This window comes from Scyliorhinus canicula, chromosome 18 (genome assembly GCF_902713615.1).
Source record: "Scyliorhinus canicula chromosome 18, sScyCan1.1, whole genome shotgun sequence".
Taxonomy (NCBI): domain Eukaryota; kingdom Metazoa; phylum Chordata; class Chondrichthyes; order Carcharhiniformes; family Scyliorhinidae; genus Scyliorhinus; species Scyliorhinus canicula.
Window position 1 is genome coordinate 35,104,867 of NC_052163.1, and position 21,300 is coordinate 35,126,166.

Genomic DNA, 21,300 nt, shown 5'->3' on the forward strand with positions numbered 1-21,300 from the left:
TTCTGATGGAAATGTTCACTTAATGGGAATCTAATTTTCATAGAAACAGGATCATAATTTCTTGTATATGTTTCTAAAATACCCAAAAGCTAAATATTCAATTTCTGTGAAATTGCTTGTTTTACCGTAATGGTAACAAACATTGATAAATTACAATTGATCTGGGTACACTACAGATTTGTTTGGGCATTATTAAAGGACTGAATCATAAATATAAGCCTGTATTTGCAACTTATCTTTGAGCGGCATGCTGGGATGCATGTTTTAAGAACGCTAGCTGGCATGTAGCAGTGAGGCAATAGTCATATCAAAATAGGCAAGCTGTTAATATAGTTCACTTTATGTTCAAACTTACTGATTTAAAGCAGAGCTGAGTTCCTCCAACTTTCTGAAGTCGCTCACATTTTCCAGTTTTGCCAGTGGCTCCATCCGCTTCGCGATTATTTCCAGCATATCTGTCATTTTCCTCAGCACGCGTGACTCTAACCCAATTCCTAGAAATGCACGAAAAATCTCTTTATCAGTACAATAATGCAACTAGGCAGTGAAAGTTAAGCACATGTCATACAGAAACATTCGTAAGGCTATGCTGGAAAATAGGATTTAGGCATCATGAAGGTGAATTGTCCAGCACTTTGTGACCATATTTGAAGGTGGGGGGGCACATAAAATAAAACCAGTGGCTAGCCCGCCACCTTCCTGCTCATCCCAACCCTGTCTGGCATTTACCGTGGGGCGAGAAAGGCATCGGGCAGCCCACGTACACTTATGTCAATTGAGGCCCTTAAGCCGCCAATTAACAGCGACTTAAGGGCCTCAACCCACTTCTGCCACAGTTTTTCAGTCTTTGGGAGAAGGAAGAGGAACGGAGAGCAGCCTGGCTGCTTGCATTAGAACATAGAACATACAGTGCTGATGTGCTGAAGGAGGCCATTCAGCCCATCGAGTCTGCACTGACTCATTTAAGCCCTCACTTCCACTCTATCCCCATAACCCAATAACCCCTCCCAACCTTTTGAGATACTAAGGGCAATTTAGCATGGCCCATCCACCTAACCTACACGTCTTTGGACTGTGGGAGGAAACCGGAGCTCCCGGAGGAAACCCATGCAGACACGGGGAGAATATGCAGACTCCGCAAAGGCAATGACCCAGCAGGGAATCGAACCTGGGACCCTGGTGCTGTGAAGCCACAGTGCTAGCCACATGTGCTACCGTGCTGCCCTTAGTTGGCATTAGATGGCTGTTGGTGGACAGGAAGGCGGTTATCTCCTTCGGTGGGATCCCCTGTGCTCATCGGGGGCACACACCCCAAGATCATGCTGCCCTCCCCCTTTATCCCTTCCGCCGGACTCTAAAACTTGACCCCCCACCTCACATTCCTCAGTGGGGCCTGCCAATTGTACCTGTTCCAACCCCCAGACTTCACTAACTCCAGAATCCATGACAACCTGGTCTCTCGGGGCTGCTTGTAGTCCCAGTATTCGCCAATACTTGTTCCTGGCACTGCTGGGCCTACAAGGCTGCTGATCAGTCAAATTAGCCAGTAGCTCTCAAGGGCTGGAGTCCCTGTCGCTGAAGTCCCACTCTGACCCAGATTACACTGCCCCCCTCGCCGTCTCCGGCATATTTTCACTGCAGGGCAACTGGAGTTCCCTTTTTGGCTGGGTGGGTTTTGGGATGGGGCTCTTCTGGATAAATTTTAGGGCAGCATGGTAGCATTGTGGATAGCACAATCGCTTCACAGCTCCAGGGTCCCAGGTTCGATTCCGGCTTGGGTCACTGTCTGTGCGGAGTCTGCACATCCTCCCCGTGTCTGCGTGGGTTTCCTCCGGGTGCTCCGGTTTCCTCCCACAGTCCTAAATTCTATGTAAAAAATTGGACCCCCATAAAATTTCCCTGATAGTTACCCTCAAAAAAATACACATTTCTATCAACCAAGAAAGGAAAGTTCAAAACTGGCCTATTTTGCATTACATTTGAAACTGTTGTTGTGGGAATGAGGGCCGATGACCTGAGGAGAAAGATGTAAAGTAACTGACCAAAAAAGTCAGAGGGTGAAGAGGGTATTTATTTTTACTCAGCAAGTGGTTATGATTCAGAATGGACTGTCTGAAAGCATAGTGGAGGCAGACTCAACAGCAACATTCAAAAATATAAATTGAATCTCTTCTTAAAAAGGAAAGATTTGCAGGGTAATGGGGCAAGAATACCGGAGTACGATTAAGGAATAGCTCTTTCAACGGCCCAGCACGAACATGATGGACTAAATGATCTCCTCCTTCCTGCGCTTAGTTCTATAAACAGGATTTTCACATTCTGCCCGTATTAGAACATAGAACATAGAACAGTACAGTACAGAACAGGCCCTTCGGCCCTCGATGTTGTGCCGAGCAATGAACACCCTACTCAAACCCACATATCCACCCCATACCCGTAACCCAACAACCCCCCCCCCTTAACCTTACTTTTATTAGGACACTACGGGCAATTTAGCATGGCCAATCCACCTAACCCGCACATCTTTGGACTGTGGGAGGAAACCGGAGCACCCGGAGGAAACCCACGCACACACGGGGGGGACTCCGCACAGACAGTGACCCAGCCGGGAACTGAACCTGGGACCCTGGAGCTGTGAAGCATTTATGCTAACCACCATGCTACCGTGCGTGGATTTCACCCTCACATCCCAAAAATGCGCAGGGTAGGTGGATTGGCCACGCTAAATTGCCCCTTAATTGGTTAAAAATTAATTGGGTACTCTAAATTTATTTTTTAAAAACTGGATTTTACTATCCAGAAACTGGTAGGTTGGGCTCACCTCAGGGATTGAAAATGTTTAAATTTCAAACCTGACCCCATGCACCTTCAATCCACCTCATGTATAACAGAGGTCATACAAGTACTCATCAGCCAATCTTCTCCCTGGAGGCAGCTTAACAATTTCAATATTTTAATGAAGCCAACAGCCTCTGAGTTAACCTGATTTGCAGGTTTGATTGTGGCCGACTGAATTTCACAAGAAACTAGAAAGCTGAAGGAAAGTGAAAATAACTTTGGGAAAAATGTGCCTTTCCAGCATTCCCTGTGGGCCTGGACAAGTAGAGTCGTTCTCCCGGTCTCTCAAACTCCCCCCGCATTAAATGCTCCCCACCTCATGCAAAGACCCACGGGGGTTGGGGATGGATTTTGTTTATTGTCACGTGTACCGAGGTACAGTGAAAATTATTTTTCTGCGAGCAGCTCAACAGATCATTAAGTACATGAAAAGAAAAGGAAATAAAAGAAAATACATAATAGGGCAATACAAGGTACACAATGTAACTACATAACACCGGCATCGGGTGCAAACCTGCAAAGTTGGATAAAAAAAGAAAGGTTAGTAATAATGCTAGTCTCAGAATTAAATTTTAAAAGATTAGAACAATTATAAGATAAGTAAAAAGTGGATCTGTTAGGGAGAGCTCGCAGAGAGTTGCCACGGTCTGGCGCCATCTTGCTGCAGTCCATGGAATCTCCCATCAAAGTTTGGGATTTGAAACCATCCCCACCAAGATCGGGGCGTGACACCCATGCAAAATGGATGCCCCTTTCCCCCCCCAGGATCAAATGCCAATCCCAGGATCAGCTCCTACTCCACCTGGATTGGGGATCATCCTTAATCACCAACCCTGCCCCCACCATATGGGAAGCCATGCTCCCACCCCCACCCAGGAGTGAACACCCATCCCCAGGATTGGCATTGGCTCCTCCCACACCATGAGGCACTGATAGAAAGCCTCGTCACCATCCTCCCACCACAGGGCTTAGCCTCCCCCTCAGATATACCCCAGGGATCGAAGATCAGACACCACCACCATTGTCTAATCCTGCACCCTCCCGAAATGCTCTGCATCTGATTGGAAGCCAGGCCTATGAATCGAGCTAGCCTCCAGGCAGAGATCCTATCCAGGACAAGGTTCAGAACTACGCCCCAACCCATGTAACAAGCCCTTCTTAATATCCAAGCTTGTGACTCCATAACCCAAGTAACCTTGAACAAAATAAATCACTTGAAAATTCCAAATTTGTCTTGTTTCCTATGTTTGCAAATGCATGTGCTGGACACAAGGGTGCTGCGATATTGATTATTCTAACCCCTGCTGAAGCAAGATAACGTGATGTTCAGCTGCAGCACATCGACAGAAACATTTAAGCCTCAGAATCTGCTCAAACTGAGAATTTATGAAAAAAAACTTTTTTTAAATCAATGCTCACTCTATAAAACATCATTTTAGATTCAGAAATTAAACTAAAAATCACAACGATTTCAGACTTCAGCGTATGTTGCTGAACAAGCTTCAGTCGCAAATAAATATATGACAAACCAGAAATGTACTGCTATATAAATTTGAACGATTCCACAGTGGCTCGCCAGCAGCTAAACAGGAATCACATCTCATCTATGTTTTGCAAGAGCTATTGGTGTACATTCCTATTGTACAACATGATTCCAGCACAGGTTGGTGCATGCTTGTAACATTTAATGGAATACAGGAGAGTAGAATGCGGGCACATCAGTTTGGAGTTGCTATATGTGAACGTTAAATCAAAGTGCATGATGAAAAAATCTGCTGATTTAAGTTCGCTGCTGCAAGTGATTTACCGTAAAGGAATCTAAACTTCAAACTCGCTAAGGTCTGTCAGTTGGCACCACTTGAGCCTCTGGCTAAATTAACGTAAACGTTGATCAGTATACATGATTAAAACATTTTTTTCTTTTTCATCTGGCGCCCGCACTTGACTTCACTATACCGTTGTATGTAAACAGAACTATCCATTAAGTGTGACCCGTGAGGATAAGAGGAAATTAGTGGAAATAAAAGTAAGTGTTGAATGCACATATCTGAACAAATGTGATCAACGTTTAGAATAATCCATCAATCAAGTTAGTAGAAAAATCATCAGCGTTATTCCAAATAAATTAGATGTCACAATGAGTTAATGCAGTAGAGGGATGAGCTTCATCTTTGTCCTTGTATGTTCCAAATGCATGCCCTTTAATGGAGATCCATTAAAAGAGGGTGGCCTCTCGCAAATAATATTTGCCCAGTTACTAAATTCTTCCATATGTGCATTATCACGCATATTAAGTAGAAAGCATTTGTTAAATTTACTCGTTCAGGGGATATAGGCGTCACTGGCTAGGCTGGCATGTATTGCCCATCCCTAATTGTCCTTCAGGAAGTGTTGATGAGCTGCCTTCGTGAGTTGCTGCAGTCCATGTGATGTAGGTACACCCATAGTGCTCTTAGGTAGGGACTGGGCCGAGATTCTCCAAAATCCGGGCTGGGTGTTGACTCTGGCGTAAACACCGGAGTGTTTCATGACAGCATCAATGGGCCTCTTGGCCCAGCGATTCAGTGGCTCACAGGGGGCCAGCATGGCGCTGGAGTGCTGCACGCAGCTCCGGCACCAATACGTGGCCCAGCACTGCTGGCACTGATCAGTGCGCGCCGGCTGTTTCCGTGCCGGTGCATGCATGTGGTAGCTGTTTCCACGCCGGCGCCGCGCAACATGGCGTAGTGACACAGCGGCCCAGCGCGGAAGAAGGTAGGCCCCTCCCCGGATCATGCGCGCCCACTAATCGGTAGCCCCTGATCGCGGGCCTGGCCGTCATGGAGGCCCCCCACCGGAGTCTCATCCCATCCCCCCCACCGCTCCACCGGATGGCCAGTGCGGCCGCGGGTACACGCTCCCTCCGGGAGGAACCAGGTTGGAGTCACGCCAGCGGAACTTGGCAGGAACTCAGCCGGTCGATCATGGAGAATTGCCGCAGGGGCTGTTTTCAATGGCCCCCGACTGGCGACGCGTCCAACGTGCGCGCACGCGCGACTGCCGCCGATTCTCCGGTTGGCGGAGAATCGGGTTCTGGCATCGGAGTGGCATGGTGGGATTTTCTGGCCTCACCGGCGATTCTCCGACCCGGCGCGGGCTCGGAGAATCCCGGCCCAGTATTTTCACAGCAATAGTGAAGCAATGGCAGTACAGTCTCAAGTCAGAATGCTGCACGATTCAGGGAACTTGCATACTGGATAAAGAATGTATCTTTCTCACCAGAGAAGGGATTATATTCAGAGCTCTCAATGGCAGAAAAATGAAATAAAATTAAGTTACGGCAGCAACAAAATCAAATTCACTTGTCAAAATAACAAAGCTACATAATGGGCGCGATTCTCCGGAAAGATTTCTAAGTGTGGCAGCGAGCAGGAACTGTCGCGAGCTTCCCGGCCTCAGCCTAGCCAGGCTGGCAATGCAATACAACATTAATTGGTCCACTTAACAAGGCCCCAGGGGCTTCATGCTGCAAAAGAAGGCTCGTCAGCCGATTCACCGCGGCCACGGTCACCAGTCTCCTGCGAACGAGGTCGAGTGGCACTTAAACAGCACTTGTGCAGCCTACCCCACTCAGCGCACAGCCATGGTGCTGAGACACCCGACCCCAAGGTTTGGAGACATGGACCTGGTTGAGGCTCCTAAATGAGGTTGAGGCCAGGAGGGATGTCCTGTCCCCAGGAGTACCCTGGAGGATGAGCCACAGGGCAGCCAGTGCTGCCTGGGACGAAGTGGCAGTGGCCATCAGCACGGGCAGCGTGACCAGGAGGGCTGGCCTCCAGTGCCACAAGAAGTTCAACAACCTATACCGGGCAGCACAATTGAGTTAATACCCTCACCTCCCCCCAATGCTCCCCCCCGCTTTTCCGCCCCCACGCGAGCAGCCTCCATGACCCTCCGTGTGCCACCCAACACCCTGTTCACTCCCCTCCCTTTAACCCCTCCCTTCACCACCACCCTTCCCTCGAACCACTGTGAATTGCATGTGCAGTTAACAATGCCTTCTGTCTCCACAGGAGAAGATCTCCCACAATTGCTGGGAGAGGGCACAGAGTGTCAGAGTGTCCCGAACACAGGAATTCTCACGACCTTCAAGGAACGGGCCCTGGAAGTTACGGGGATGGCCAAGATCAGAGGAGTCACCAACGCGGAGGTCACCGCACGCCACTGAGGTAAGGATCCACAGGGCCCCTCCCAATGTCCTTACACATGTGAGTTGTCAATGCCATAAAGACTGACTCATCCCTCCCACTGACCACGTGTCCATTCTCCCGCAGGGCCTCCAGCTAACAGCGCTGGCCAATCCAGGGTGGGCCCCCTCCTCTGTCTCCCATGAGACCACCTCAGAGGAGAGCTCTGAGGATGCCACAATTGACACGTCACAGTTGTAATCTCCACCCTCCACAGCACAGATAGACACACCTCTGTGGGGCAATATTAGTGGTTAGGTTTCTGGGGCACAATCTGGTGAGCACCACACAGCTGCTGATGCACATCAGGTGGAGTCAGTAATGCCCAGGCGAGACAGCAGTCAGAGGCCTGCTGGATCCCAGGACCCAGCTGGGTCCCAGCCAGATGTTAGCCCAAGGACCAGGCTACCCCAGAGCTGATGGAGATGTTAGGGAGCAGCTGGGACATTCAGAGGGAGATGTCAGTGACACTCCGGTGGCTCGATAGCCGATTGGGGGAGTCCCAGAGGCTATGGGCATAGGAAATGATGCCGGCAATCCGTGGCACCAACGTCAACACTGCTACAGTGGCGGCCGCAGTGAAGAGCCTGGTGCACGACATCAGCAATATTAGTGGAGGTGTCCAAGGCGTGGCACAATTGGCGGCGTCCATGGCTGAGGGCCTCGACAGAATGTCTGATTCGCTGGGGGATGTGACCCAGGACGAGGCTGATCTTGATGAGGTGCTGCGGGACGTGTCCCAGATTCAGATGGAAATGAGCGAGGCACTGTAGAGCTGGTCCCAGTCATAGGTATGCATTGCCAAGGCAATGCAGGGGATGGCCCAGTCACTGCAGAGCATTGACGAGGGTGTCGACACTATGCTGCAAACATTGGGGAGCCGCCAGGGCTGGCAGGGGCAGATGGCGCAGGGGCAGCTGGGGCTCAATCCACCTGCCACTTTGTCCCAAGTTAAACCCCAAGGCCCTATCAGCACCAACCAGGAGGAGGAGGCACATGGTGCCAACCCAGACCCGTCCCTTGCAGTGGATATGGTGGCCACCAGCTCCCCCAAGTTCCACTCCTCTGACGATGCTGCACCCCGCAGTCAGCACACGGGACAGGGTGGCATGGCTGTGAATGTGCTGCCGCCAAGTACATCAGGGCCCTCCGATCCCAGAGCCCCCAGATGACACCCACTGGGGGTATCGACGGACACGGGACGTGGTAAATAGCTGACTTCCTCCACATCTGATGTGCATCCTGGGGACACACCTAGATGTAGTGGGAAAGCAAGGAAGGCAAAGCTCGTTGAGGATCACTGAGAGGGCACTGGGGAGGGGGGGGAAGGGGTGGTAGTTAGGGGTTGAAGTGGGGTGAAGGTGTGGTGGGGACAGTGGGGCATTGTTGGACACTTCTGACACATTAAAAACCCTTCACCCAACCAGAATGACGCCAACCTCCAAACCCTTGACCCATCTCTCCAGGCATGACCCGTCCCGACCCCCCCCCCCCCCCCCCCCCCCCCCCCCCCCCGCACCCGGCTGCACCGTGTGTAGGTGATGGGTGTGAGTGAGTTTTCAGTAAACAGGCAAGAGTCAGATTATGGCATAAATTGAGGAGCAACAGTGCTGAGCTCTCTGCAGGTTATCATCACCCCCCCCCCCCCCTCTCCTGTCCTCGACAGTGATCCGCTGACAGTGCCGACCCAGAAGCCTGGAGTGATGTAACAAGGAACCTTGGAGGGTGGGAAATAGGGTGAGGGGGTGGGGATGGTGGACCAGGCCACGTTTTATGTGAAGCGGGCGAGCATGAGGGCCGCCCTGGCCCTCCGGGCTTGGCAGACCCTCACTATTGCAGCCTGTCGCGCAGCCTCTGGTTGGTCCCTTTGTTCCTTTTCGGGATCGTCCTCCTGCCCCTGCTGGTACGGCGCCGCCTCATTATCCTCGTCCTTGTTCTGATCCTTCTCCTCCTCGGAGGTGGTCACATGTTCCTCATCCCCCATCTCCAGCACATCGGCCCGCTCAGTGCCAGGTTGTGGAGGACACAGCAGATCACCACAGAGCAGTACGTCCGTTAGGGTGTACTGCAGGGCACCACCAGAGCGGTCAAAGTATCGTAAGCGCCTTTTAAGCAGCCTGATGCACCGCTCAATGGCAGCTCGGGTGGTAACATGGGCCTCGTTATATCTCCGGCCTCCATACTGGCGTCATTAGCCAGGTCCTCTGCAGGTACCTCTTTTCCCCCAGGAGCCAGTCGGACATCCTTCACGCAAGGAGACATGCATATAATCTATTAGCCACTGGATGTGGGGCAACCCGGAGATGGTGGAGAATCCGGGCATCTTGTTGGGTTTGGTCTGTGTCAACATTGATGTAGTTTTCCACCCGGGCAAACAGGTCATCTGTGACTTGTCAGATGTGCCTGTGGGCTGTGGTCGGCAAGATGTTGCACAAGTCCCCGCTTGAGCCCTGGAATGATCCCGAGTCTTAAAGGTTCAGGGCTGTCGTGACCTTCAAAGCTACTGAGAGCGGGTGTCCTCCTTCTCCGCATGGTGCCAGGTCCGGGAGGACATGGTATAGGTGCCGCACCATCTCCTTGTTGATGCGGAGTGTCCTGCACCATGCTCTGTCCGTAGCTGCTCGAACAACCAGTGACGCTTGTACGCCGTGGGCCATTGTGGGCCTCCCCCTCTGGGTTTCACCCTGGCCTGATGGGTAGGCAGGTCCTCAGGGAGCGGGGCAGGTCTAGCACATGGGCCACCACCTCAAGCCGCAGTCTCTGGCGCTTGGCAGCTGACCTACCAGCAGCACCACTAGGGCCTGTTCTGTGGGGTCCAAAATACCGTTCATACAGTTCAATAGGTGTAAGGAATTGGGAGAGGGTGTGAGACTGACAAACAGCGGTGTCTCCCACCCCACGACCTCCATTTCCCCATTGAATTCCCATCCCCCCTCCCCCATGTCCAGAACTCCCTGCCCATGCGCACCCGTCTGCGGGGGGGGGGGGGGGGGGCTCTCTATGGACCCCAGACTCTGTACCTCTGGCATCCGCACATAACGCTACTTGGACCGGGCGCTGGCCCCCTCCTCATTGCACTCATCCACCCTCCGGTCATGGGCATGTCCCTGGTGCTGGGGCCCAGATCTCGACTGGTATGTGTGTGATGTTGGCTCCCGCAGTGTTCAGGCACAGTGTCCAGGCATCATGGTCTGATTGGGATGCTAGACCATGACTCTCACATGCTACATGGCCCGCCTACCCACGGGAATCCACTTGGCATGGTGCTCACTTAAGTACGATTGCCAATTTAACAATCGTCTTCAGCAGCATGGCCAGAGGCCTCAGCAGTCGGTGGCATCTTATGGGTGGTCGATGGGGCGGATGGACAAGGACAAGGGTTGGCCCCATAACAGGTACACACAATCCAGGGGTTGGCATGGCGGAGTTGTGCGCAGTTGCTCACCCAGCACTCCCCCTCCCTTTCCCTGCCCAAAGTAGACTTACACCCCCCCATGGCGGCCCATTCCACCTGAGGTTGGACCCCAAATCCCTGCTAAGCACTCTCGCTCGAGTGCAACAAGGCTAGAGAATCGCGTCCAATATTTATCTGATCAGCAATGAAGACTGTGAGGACAGCACGTTAGCACAGTGGTTAGTACTGCTACCTCACGACGCTGAGGACCCGCGTTCAGTCCCAGCCCCGGGTCACTGTCCGTGTGGAGTTTGAACATTCTCCCGTGGGTCTGTGTGGGTCTCACCCCCACAACCCAAAGATGTGCAGGCTAGGTGAATTGGCATGCTAAATTGCCCCTTAATTGGAAAAAAATTCCTATACGTGAACACCTTCCACTGGATTTATTTAGATCAAAATATAGTAAAACAACAGCATTATTTTAGTGTCCTCGCAGTTGCAGAGATGACCTTGTGGGTAAAATATAATCTTCTGGCTGCAAACAATTCTTAATCACAATTGTAAACCTTGGGGCAGTTGTTTATCATTACATGCCACGAACAGTGCCAATATTTATAATATGCTATTTATACATTGTCTTAATTCTTTGTGCGTTGGTTTCTGAACTGGTGTGAAAATGAGTGACTCCAGCACTGTAATTGCTGCCCAATACCAACATTTGTCAGATATGTTCTCTCATTAACTTGCAGGGACAACAAAGCTCAATGCTATTACAGCACTTAACGAATACATCACTTCATCTCACCATAGTAATTACATTATTTCATGATCAAGAATCAATAGACAAATTGCTGTGTCTGAAACCTGCCCTTCTCACCAACGCTGTTAATATTCACCTTGAATAATCGCTGGAATTACACCTCTGCTGCAATAAGTAAAATTCAGAGGATGCAATGCTAATACCCGTCAGTCAATTATCATCTAAGTGAACCTAAGCAACGGGTTTGGTTGCATATTCTTGCAAGTAGAATGGTGTTTGAGCAGGCACACAAATTGACCTCATCTGTTACAGATAGTGTTGGCATTGCAATATCCTTGTTCGATTTTGTACTGTAGTTGTACTTTTTTACAGCAATTTTTCCTTGATGTGTACAAAGGGCAAGTGGGTAGTCACAGAAAGGGTTGGCCCACTCAAGGACAAGGGAGGGAATCTATGCATGGAATCAGCGGAAATGGGTGAATGAGTACTTTGCATCAGTATTCACCAAAGAGAAGGACTTGGTGGGTGATGAATCCAGAGAAGGGTGTGTAGATAGTCTGGGTCACATTGAGATCAAAAAGGAGGTGGAGTTGGGCGTCTTGAAAAACATTAAGGTGGATAAATCCCCAGGGCCTGATGGGAACCAGCCCAGAATACTGAGAGAGGCAAGGGAGGAAATTGCTGGGGCCTAGACAGGAATATTTGTATCCTCACTGGCTACAGGTGATGTCCCAGAGGACTGGAGAATAGCTAATGTTGTTCCTTTGTTTAAGAAGGGGAGCAAGGATAATACAGGTAATTACAGGCCGGTGAGCCTTACGTAAGTGAGAGGGAAATTATTGGAGAGGATTCTTCGAGACAGGATTTACTCCCATTTGGAAGCAAATAGACTTATTAGTGAGAGGCAGCTTGGTTTTGCGAACGGGAGGTTGTGTATCACTAACGTGATTGAGATTTTCGAGGAAGTGACGAAGATGATTCATTAAGGTAGGGCAGTGGATGTTGTCTACATGGCCTATAGTAAGGCCTTTGACCAGGTCCCTCATGGTAGATGATACAGAAGGTGAAGTCACACGGGATCAGATGTGAGCTGGCAAGATGGAACTGGCTCGGTCTTGGAAGACAGAGGGTAGCAGTGGAAGGGTGCTTTTCTGAATGGAGGGCAGTGACTAATGGTGATCTGCTGGGATCAGTTCTGGGACCTTTGATGTTCGTAGTATATATAAATGATTTGGAAGAAAATATAACCGGTCTGATTAGTAAGTTTGCAGATGCCACAAAGGTTGGTGGAATTACGGACAGCGATGCGGACTATCAGAGGATACAGCAGGATATAGATTGGTTGGAGATGTGGCAGATGGTTGTTTAATCTTGACAAATGTGAGGTAATGCATTTTGGAAGGTCTATCCAATTGGTCCGACTTCCCTGCCTTTTCCCCATTGTCCTGCAATTTATCCTCTTATCCAGCGCCCTATGACAAACTGATATTGAATCTGCGTCTACTGCCCTTTCGCAAGTGCGAGTCCAAATCATAATAACTTGCTGCATAAAAAAATGTTCTTATCCTCTGCCCCTGAAACTTTGCCAATTATCTTTAAAACAGTACCCAGGATTTTATGGCCTCGCCACTGAGTGTCTCCCCCTATCAGATGCCGCCAGTCATTTAAATTGCGGGACCATAATATCTCTGCCAGTTTTCCCCCATCTACTCCATCAAAACGCACTATAATTTTGAGCACCCGTGTTAAATCTCCCAAATGCAACTTCTCTAGTCTCTCCATGTAGCCAAAGTTTCTTGAGGGTGATTGAAGTCACATGTGATGATTTTTATGCCTCGATGTTACCATTTTAAAATGTTCTCACTCGCACAGCTTCAAAAGGCTGGCAGAAATGTTCCGCAGTATCAGACACTATTTGCCTCTTTAGTAATGAGGAAACTTATTGACCAGTGCTTTCCGCAACTTTCCTTCAGAGTCTTCCAATTATTTTTCACTCTATGCTTATTCTATAGCAGTCCCGATTACTGATAACATTGACAGACAAATGTCTTTTAAGTAGAGGTACATCAGTCGCACTCTGTTCAAAATCTTGTTAGGAACATGGGCCGAGATTCTCCGAAAATGGGGATACGTCCCCATTCCCGCCGGAAATCGGACGCGAATCACTCCAGAATTTCCATTTCAAGAGGGATAGCAGGGCCCCAGTGTACATTCTGCACCTCCTGCTGCCAATATGGGGACCTGCACTTCCGGCCGTGGGTCCACGCATGCGCACGGCGGCCATTTTCACGCCGGCCCCCGTGCAATGGCGGAGTCACACAGCGGGCCGGCGTGGAAGAAGATAGGCTCCCCGGGATCGCGCGCGTCTGCCGATTGGTAGCCCCCGATCGTGGGCCTGGCCGTTGTGGAGGCCCCCACCCCACAGAGACTCATCCCCCCTCCCCTCCCACCAGGACTCCAGCATGGCCGCGAGTCTGAGCTCCCGCCGGGTGGAACCATACGAGAACCATGCCAGCGGAACTCGGCGGGTCGATCGCGGAGAATCACCAGGGGGGCCGATCGTGGGTATGAGACGCCAGCACGGCCGCGAGTCTGAGCTCCCGCCGGGTTTGAGACCCCATTCTCTGCCCCTGCGCCAAGCGTGATTTCGGAGCGGAGGCTCGGTGAATCCCGGCCATGATTCCTAAAATTTGGTGGACTAACAGCTGGATTTTGCCCATGATGAGCAGACAAATTAAATATATTTTGGACTACTGGGGTTGAGAAATGAATTTATATCTTTTTTTAAAATAAATTTAGAGTACCCAATTATTTATTTTCCAATTAAGGGGCAATTTAGCATGGCCAATCCACCTAACCTCCACATCTTTGTGTTGTGGGGGTGGAACGCACGCAGACATGGGGAGAATGTGCAAACTCCACACGGACAGTGACCCAGGGCCGGGATTCTAGCCTGGGTCATCAGTGCCGTTGGCAGCAATGCTAACCACTATAGTGCAACCGTGCCGCCCCTATGAATTCATATCTTAACTTGACTCAAAAACAGTGCTGACCCAGTACACAGACAATCGAAGCCCCTCTCCCATTTTGATGAACAGAGTGTTGAGACTGAATACTGCTCAGAACTTCAGCCTGCAGGCTACTCATAGAATCATAGAATCCCTACAGTGCAGAAGGAGGCCATTTGGCCCATCGAGTCGGCACCAGCCCTCCGAAAGAGCACTCCACCAAGACCCTGTACCCCCACATATTCCCGTAAGCCCACCTAACCTTTTGGACACTCAGAGCAATTTAGCATGGCCAATCAACCTAACTTGCACATCTTTGGACTGTGGGTGGAAACCCAAGCACCCGGAGGAAACCAATGCAGACAAGGGGAGAATGTGCAAAGTCCACACAGTCACCTGAGGTCGGAATCGAACCTGGGACCCTGGCGCTGTAAGACAGCAGTGCTAACCACTTTGCCACAGTGCTGCTCGCACCTTGAATAACATCAAGGCTTTCACCTTTACTGAGTTGTGCTTTGAGGTGCTTTTAAAGAGATTTTATTTTTAATCCTTCTGAAAAACATCACATTGACGCAGACGGAGTGACGCCGTTATAATCCGATCTTACTTGTTTAGTGGCTCTGCACAGCAGACAACCCCTGACATTTACGCAGACCACACAGCCAGAAACTCATCATCTTTGATATCTTTGCTAGTCTGGGAAAACATTTCAGCTGAAGGCAGCAATCATTGTGGTAAAGGAGAACATTCTCGACAGCCTAAAATCGATGTGATAAGACAAAAAAAAAGGATATTTTGGATGATCTTACTCCTCAGCCGTGCCTTTCATTGTTAAAATGGCAGAGTTGGGAGAGGGTGCTCTCATCATGTTGCTAGGCATTCCCAACCCATGCTATTTTAACTTCCAAAATGCTGGTGTCTAGACCATCCCAGCCTCTGCAGGCAGGCGAATAGCTCATTTAAATGACACAAGCAGAGACATAATGCAATTTTAATTCATGGGATCAAGAGATATGGCTCCAGTTTAAACGGATATTTTTTCACTAACAAACAGGGATTCAAAGCCACAACCATTCCACTAGGGCAATTTTTCCTAATTGCACATCACTATTATTTTCTCATTCAGGAACCACTTCAACACAGTCCTCTGTTTAAAAGTACATGGATTATGGAAAGAAGGGATGTAAGGTTTAGAGATGTAAATAGCACATAATAAATAGAGACCTTGATACAGATTTTTCTTCGTTAAGCTTCGGAATGGAAATAAGCATTGGGTGTAGATGCAAAAGATAGGAGGGGAGACTGTATGTGGGCAGGGAATAAGCACAATGGGCGGGATTTTCTGATCCTGGGCCTAAGTGTTGACGCCGTCATAAACGCCGGCGGGTTTTACGCCAGCGTCAACAGGCCCCGAGGAGCAGCGATCCTGCGCCGCACAGGGGGATAGCATGGCACTGGGGAGCCTAACACTGCTCCAGCTGCCGATACCGGCTTCAGAACAGGCGCCGCGGGTCCACGCATGCACGCTACCGCTGGCGCGAGTTCGCGCATGCGACGCAACATGGCAGAGAGCTACAGGGGCCCGGTGCGGAGGGACATATGGCCCCACCAGGATAAGCACGCCCACCGATCGGTAGGCCCCAATCGCGATCCCCCCCCCCCACCCCACCACCCCCACCCCACCCCCCCCCCCCACCCCCCCCACCCCACCAGGCCACCCCCGCAACACGAACGCCAAGGTCCTGCCATGTAGGACCACACGCAAACGATGCCGGCGGGACTCAACGGGCACTCGGCCCATTGCATGTAGAGAATTGCCGGGGGCTGTGTTGAGCAGCCGCCGACGGCGCCGATTCTCCGGTCACCAGAGAATCGGCGGACTGGGGTCGGGATGGTGTCACGTGAATCACGCCCCCTCCCCGGCGATTCTTCGACCCGGCGCAAGGTCGGAGAATCCCGCCTAATTTGCTTAGAGGTGCAACGTGCGGTATTAGTATAGAATAAAAATTGGTCAATGATAAGTATCCATTGGTGTAAATAGTTTTCCACAAGAGTTCAGTTCTAACCCAACTGTCTGTACGCCAACCCCATTCAGGTCATATTTTACCCTATCTTCGTGTTATGGGGCTGGAGTGCCACAGGCCTTTCTGTAGGCCGATCACACACTGCCCTCTCTATTCAAGGGAAAATTTATAGAGCGACTGAGGATTAAAACTCTGCCTGAATTGTAAAGCAACATCCCACCCACCACTCAAATGAGCAGAACCACTGTTTTAACATCTCTGTTCTGTGCTCCACAGAAACATTGCGAGTGACATGAACCGCACTGCCGGAGTATCTGCACTCTGCTGAGTTTCGGGGACCTGTAATTGGGCACAAGTCAGTATTGCAAATGGTCATTCTCGTCTCGTCCATGACCACAGGTCACTTTCTGGCAGCTTTCAAAGAATACACATACATGAAGTACTGAAGAATGAAAGCCTCATAATTCTCCTTTGGATAAACAACATCAATGTAAAAGGTGACCTTTCTGCTTGCTGCACAGTTATGAAGTGATACCATTTTTTGCTCATGTGTGCATTATTGTTGAGTCTGAGCAGGTCAGATGGCAGGTTGCATAAGTAATGCTCCTGGACTCATGAGAGGCCCACCAAGCCATAACATACCCAGTATGTACCTTTTCTATTAGCTTCAGGCCAGGCAGCATCTGGGGAGAAAGAAAGCTCGATAATCTTTTATCGAAACTGGGAAAAGTTAGATAATCTTTCATAGAAACTGGGAAAAGTTAGAGATATCTTTGCCGGGATTCTCCGAGATTCTCCAGGTCGGAGAATCAGCGTTGACGCTGAAAATCACCGCCACGCCGCTCCAACGCCGGGATGCGATTCTCCAGGGTGCCAGTCGTATGTGCGGTCAACACGTGCTGTTCGGTGGCCGTTGAAAGAGGCCCCCGCGGTGATTCTCCTCGGTTGACCGGCTGAGTTGCCGCTGAGTTCCGCTGGCATGGTTCACATATGGTACATATGAGCTCGGACCCATGGCTGCGGTGGCCGTCCTGGTGTGGGGGGGGGGGGATCAGACTCCGGGGGTCCTCCACGACGGCCAGCCCCCCGATCGGGGACTACTGATTGGCGGGCAAGCGCGATCTGGGGGGGCCTAACTTCTTCCGCGCAGGCCTGCTGTGTCGCTACGCCATGTTGCACGGCGCCGCCGTGGAAATGGCCACCACGTGCATGCGCCGGCACGGAAACGGCCATCATGCGCATGCGTATCGGTGTCGGAGCTGTGTGGAGCACTCCGGTGCCATGCTGGCCCCCTGTGGGGCACTGAATCACTGGGTCAAGAGGCCCGTTGACGCTAGTGTAAAACATTCCGGTGTTTATGCCGGCGTTAACACTTAGCTGGGATTTTGGAGAATCCCGGCCCTTAGGGTTTCAGCAACTATAAAGACAGGGGACAGGTTGAGAGGGTGAAAAGAACAAAAGAGAATGCGTCTGATAGGTTGGAAGGCAGGAGAGATTAATTGACAAACGGGATGATGGTGCAAGCTAGGAGCTGTAATGCGGCAAGTAAAGAAAGGGAAATAAAAAGTCGAGAGAATATAAATGACAATAGCGGCCGAAAGCTACCATCCACAAAAATAAGAACAGATAGATAGATCTGAAATTATTGAACTCAATGTCATCTGTAGAAGTGCCTAATCAAAAGATCAGGTATTGCTCCTCAAGCTTCTGTTGAGCTTTATTAATCAACGTAGGAAGCCAAGGGTAGAGATGTCAGAGAGGGACACTGGATTAAATTGACAGACAGCCAGATGATCGGGGTAATGCTTGCAGACTGAAAAGAGGAAAGCAATCACCCAACCTGAGTTTAGTCGCAACAATGTAAAAGGTTCAGTATCATGAGCAGCAAATAAAGAATACTGAACTGAAAGAAGTGCAAGTGAATCACAGTTTTGTCTTGCTCTTTATTTTCTTCAAGCCTGTTAAACTTCTAACTTGAAAGATCATCAACCTTAAATAACTTTGTTTCTCTCCACCAATACTGCCGACCTGGACAATATTTCTAAGATTATTTCTGTTTATTTCAGACTTCCAGTAGCTGCAGCATTTTCTTTCTGTATTAACATTTTTTTCATTTCAAACATATCATCAGTCATTTACCTCATATATGAACAGCCTTCATATTGGCTTATCTGGGAGAGGTACGCAGAGTGGCCTGGAAGGAGCCTTTGCTGGAGCAGCGTAATATGGTCGACTTTAACAGCTATAGGAAGAGTCATGTCAATCCTGGCAATTAGCTGTAGACCAGTCTGCTGTATATAACATAGTTCACTCATTGCCTCTCTTGCATGGCATCAAAGACGAGTCTTCTTGGACATACCAAGTAGGAGTAGCATGATCAATAAACAGGCTTTTGAGTATTTATGGAATTGAATATGCTCCTGGAGGATCTATGGAACTGAAGATGCTGTGCCCGAATGAATTGCCCCCCCTGATCCAATTCATGCAGTGCTGTGGGAATACTCAAATAAATTTCCATTCTTCCAATATAGTTTGTGGCATCTACCACCACAGCAACAATTGCCAAATACTCCAGAATACTAGATCTTGGCAAACTGAAGGCTTCAAGAGAAGCAACAGAGAAAAACGCAGGACCTTTGATGTACAATGGGTAACGTCACCTGGCAAACAAACGGCAATCCAATATTCGGCGAAACACAGAAAATTAGCTTGAAGATACATTGAGGGAACCACACCCAGAGCCAGCCAGAAACCCATTTCATGTGAGTGAGAAGCATAATGTGGAGGGGAGGTTCATCCATGCCTGTGATGTTCAGTGAGTGACCCAATTTTAAATAATTAACATACTCTAATGTGGGTCGCACATTCCTGTTCCGGATGTCGCATCATTATGGCTGAAATCATCATTCAGAAAAGACAGATATTCTGATCAGCACCCAACACAATCAATCCTGCACACCATAAGCATAAGAAAATTGGGGCTACGCAAATTGACACTTTTATCTTATTAATAATAATAATAATAATAATAATAATCGCTTATTGTCACAAGTAGGCTTCAATGAAAAGCCCCTAGTCGCCACATTCCGACGCCTGTTTGGGGAGGCCGGTACGGGAATTCAACCTGCACTGCTGGCATTGTTCTGCTTTGCAAACCAGCTATTTAGCCCACTGTGCTAAACCAGGACCTCGGTTTATGTAAATTAATTTAGAATTCAAATGCGTCACAAAAAATGTATGCTTAGAAAATATGAGAGGTCTCTTCTGGTGCAGGAAGAGCAATGGCATAGGACTTCCACCATTCATTTCACCTAATTCTGACCCAAATTCAGAAAATGGGCTCATTTTCATAACAGGAGGCAGGGACAGATTGCTATCGTGTTGTGGGACCAATGATCACTGTATGGTTAATGGACAGTTATTGTTATCTGGACTACTACCAGTTCCACCTCCGAATAAGACATTGCAAAGTGATTTGGAGAAAGGACAAGCCGACTCCCCCCTCCTCCCCCATTGTGATTTAACATTACGAGGCAGAAAATGGTCCCACCCGAGTTCGTATCCACCACAAACATTAAATCAACATTGAAAGCTGTCTTTCATTATTGGATTGGATTGGATTGGTTTATTGTCACGTGTACCAAGGTACAGTGAACAGTATTGTTCTGCATGCAGCTCAAACCGATCATTCCCTACGTGAAAAGAAAATACACAATAGGGCAAACATAAAATACACAATGCCAATACAGAGACACAGGCATCGGGTGAAGCATACAGGAGTGTAGTGCTACACAGTAGAGAAGATGTGTGAAGAGATCAGGGGCGGAATTCTCTGACCCACCGGGTCTTCTTGGACATACCAAGTAGGAGTAGCATGATCAATAAACAGGCTTTTGAATATTTATGGAATTGATGCTCCTGGAGGATCTATGGAACTGAAGATGCTGTGCTCGAAAGAATTGGTCCCCCTGGTCAATCCCGTCCCCGCCGTGTCCCGAATTCTCCGCCCCCCGGGATTTGGCGGGGTGGGAATTGGGCCGTGCCGGTTGGCGGGACCCCGCGGTGATTCTCCGGCCCGCGATGGGCCGAAGTCCCGCAGCTGACAGGCCTCTCCCGCCGGCATGGTTTGAACCACCTCTCTTACCGGTGGGATTGGCGGCGCGGGCGGGCTCCGGGGTCCTGGGGGGGGGGCGAGGGGCGATCTGACCCCGGGGGTGCCCCCGCAGTAGCCTGGCCCGCGATCGGGGCCCACCGATCGGTGGGCGGGCCTGTGCCGTGGGGGCACTCTTTTTCTTCCGCCCCCGCCATGGCCTTCACCATGGCGGAGGCGGAACAGACCCCCTCCCCTGCGCATGCGCCGGTATGTCGTCAGCAGCCGCTGACGCACCGGCGCATGTGTGGACTTACGCCGGCCGGCGAAGTCCTTTCGGCCCCGACTGGCGTGGCGCCAAAGGCTATTCACGCCAGCCAGCGGAGTGGGAACCACTCCGGCGCGGGCCTAGACCCTCAATGTGAGGCTTGTGCCCTAAAGGTGCAGAGAATTCCGCACCTTTGGGGCGGCCCAACGCCGGAGTGGTTCACGGCACTCCGACACGCCGGGACCCCCCGCCCCGCCGGGTAGGGGAGAATCCCGGCCCAGATTAGTCCATCAGTCCATAAGAGGGCTGTTTAGGAGTCTGGTAAGAGTGGAGAAGAAGCTGTTTTTGAATCCGTTAGTGCATGTTCTCAGACTTTTGTATCTCCTGCCTGATGGAAGAAGTTGGAAGAATGAGTAAGCAGGGTGGGAGAGGTCTTTGATTATGTTGCCTGCTTTCCCCCGGCAGAGGGAGGTGCAGATGATCAATGTGTGGAGCTGTGAAACATCATGCAGATTAGTTTTTCTTGCTTAGCCTTCTATTATACCTAGGTGTTGATGTTGGGATCAGAACTTTTACATAATGATAACGATGGCAAGTAGATAAGTACACATTATGGGCGTGTTTGGATTGAATGTTTATTAGGTCCATTAGGTTTATTTACCAGGTTATATACACAATTCAACAGGTGAGAA

General features: G+C 49.9%; 1 protein-coding gene across 3 annotated transcripts in view; it reads right to left on the minus strand.

The window, feature by feature from the left end:
* The window catches only part of LOC119953757 (alpha-1,6-mannosylglycoprotein 6-beta-N-acetylglucosaminyltransferase B-like), a 1,231,367-nt gene that overhangs the window by 1,001,179 nt on the left and 208,888 nt on the right, over positions 1 to 21,300 (minus strand). For all 3 annotated transcript variants that reach the window (XM_038778343.1, XM_038778342.1, XM_038778344.1), the window contains one exon: positions 356 to 494. In XM_038778343.1, coding sequence (XP_038634271.1) covers positions 356 to 494 — 139 coding nt within the window. The remainder of the gene's footprint in view (positions 1 to 355; positions 495 to 21,300) is intronic.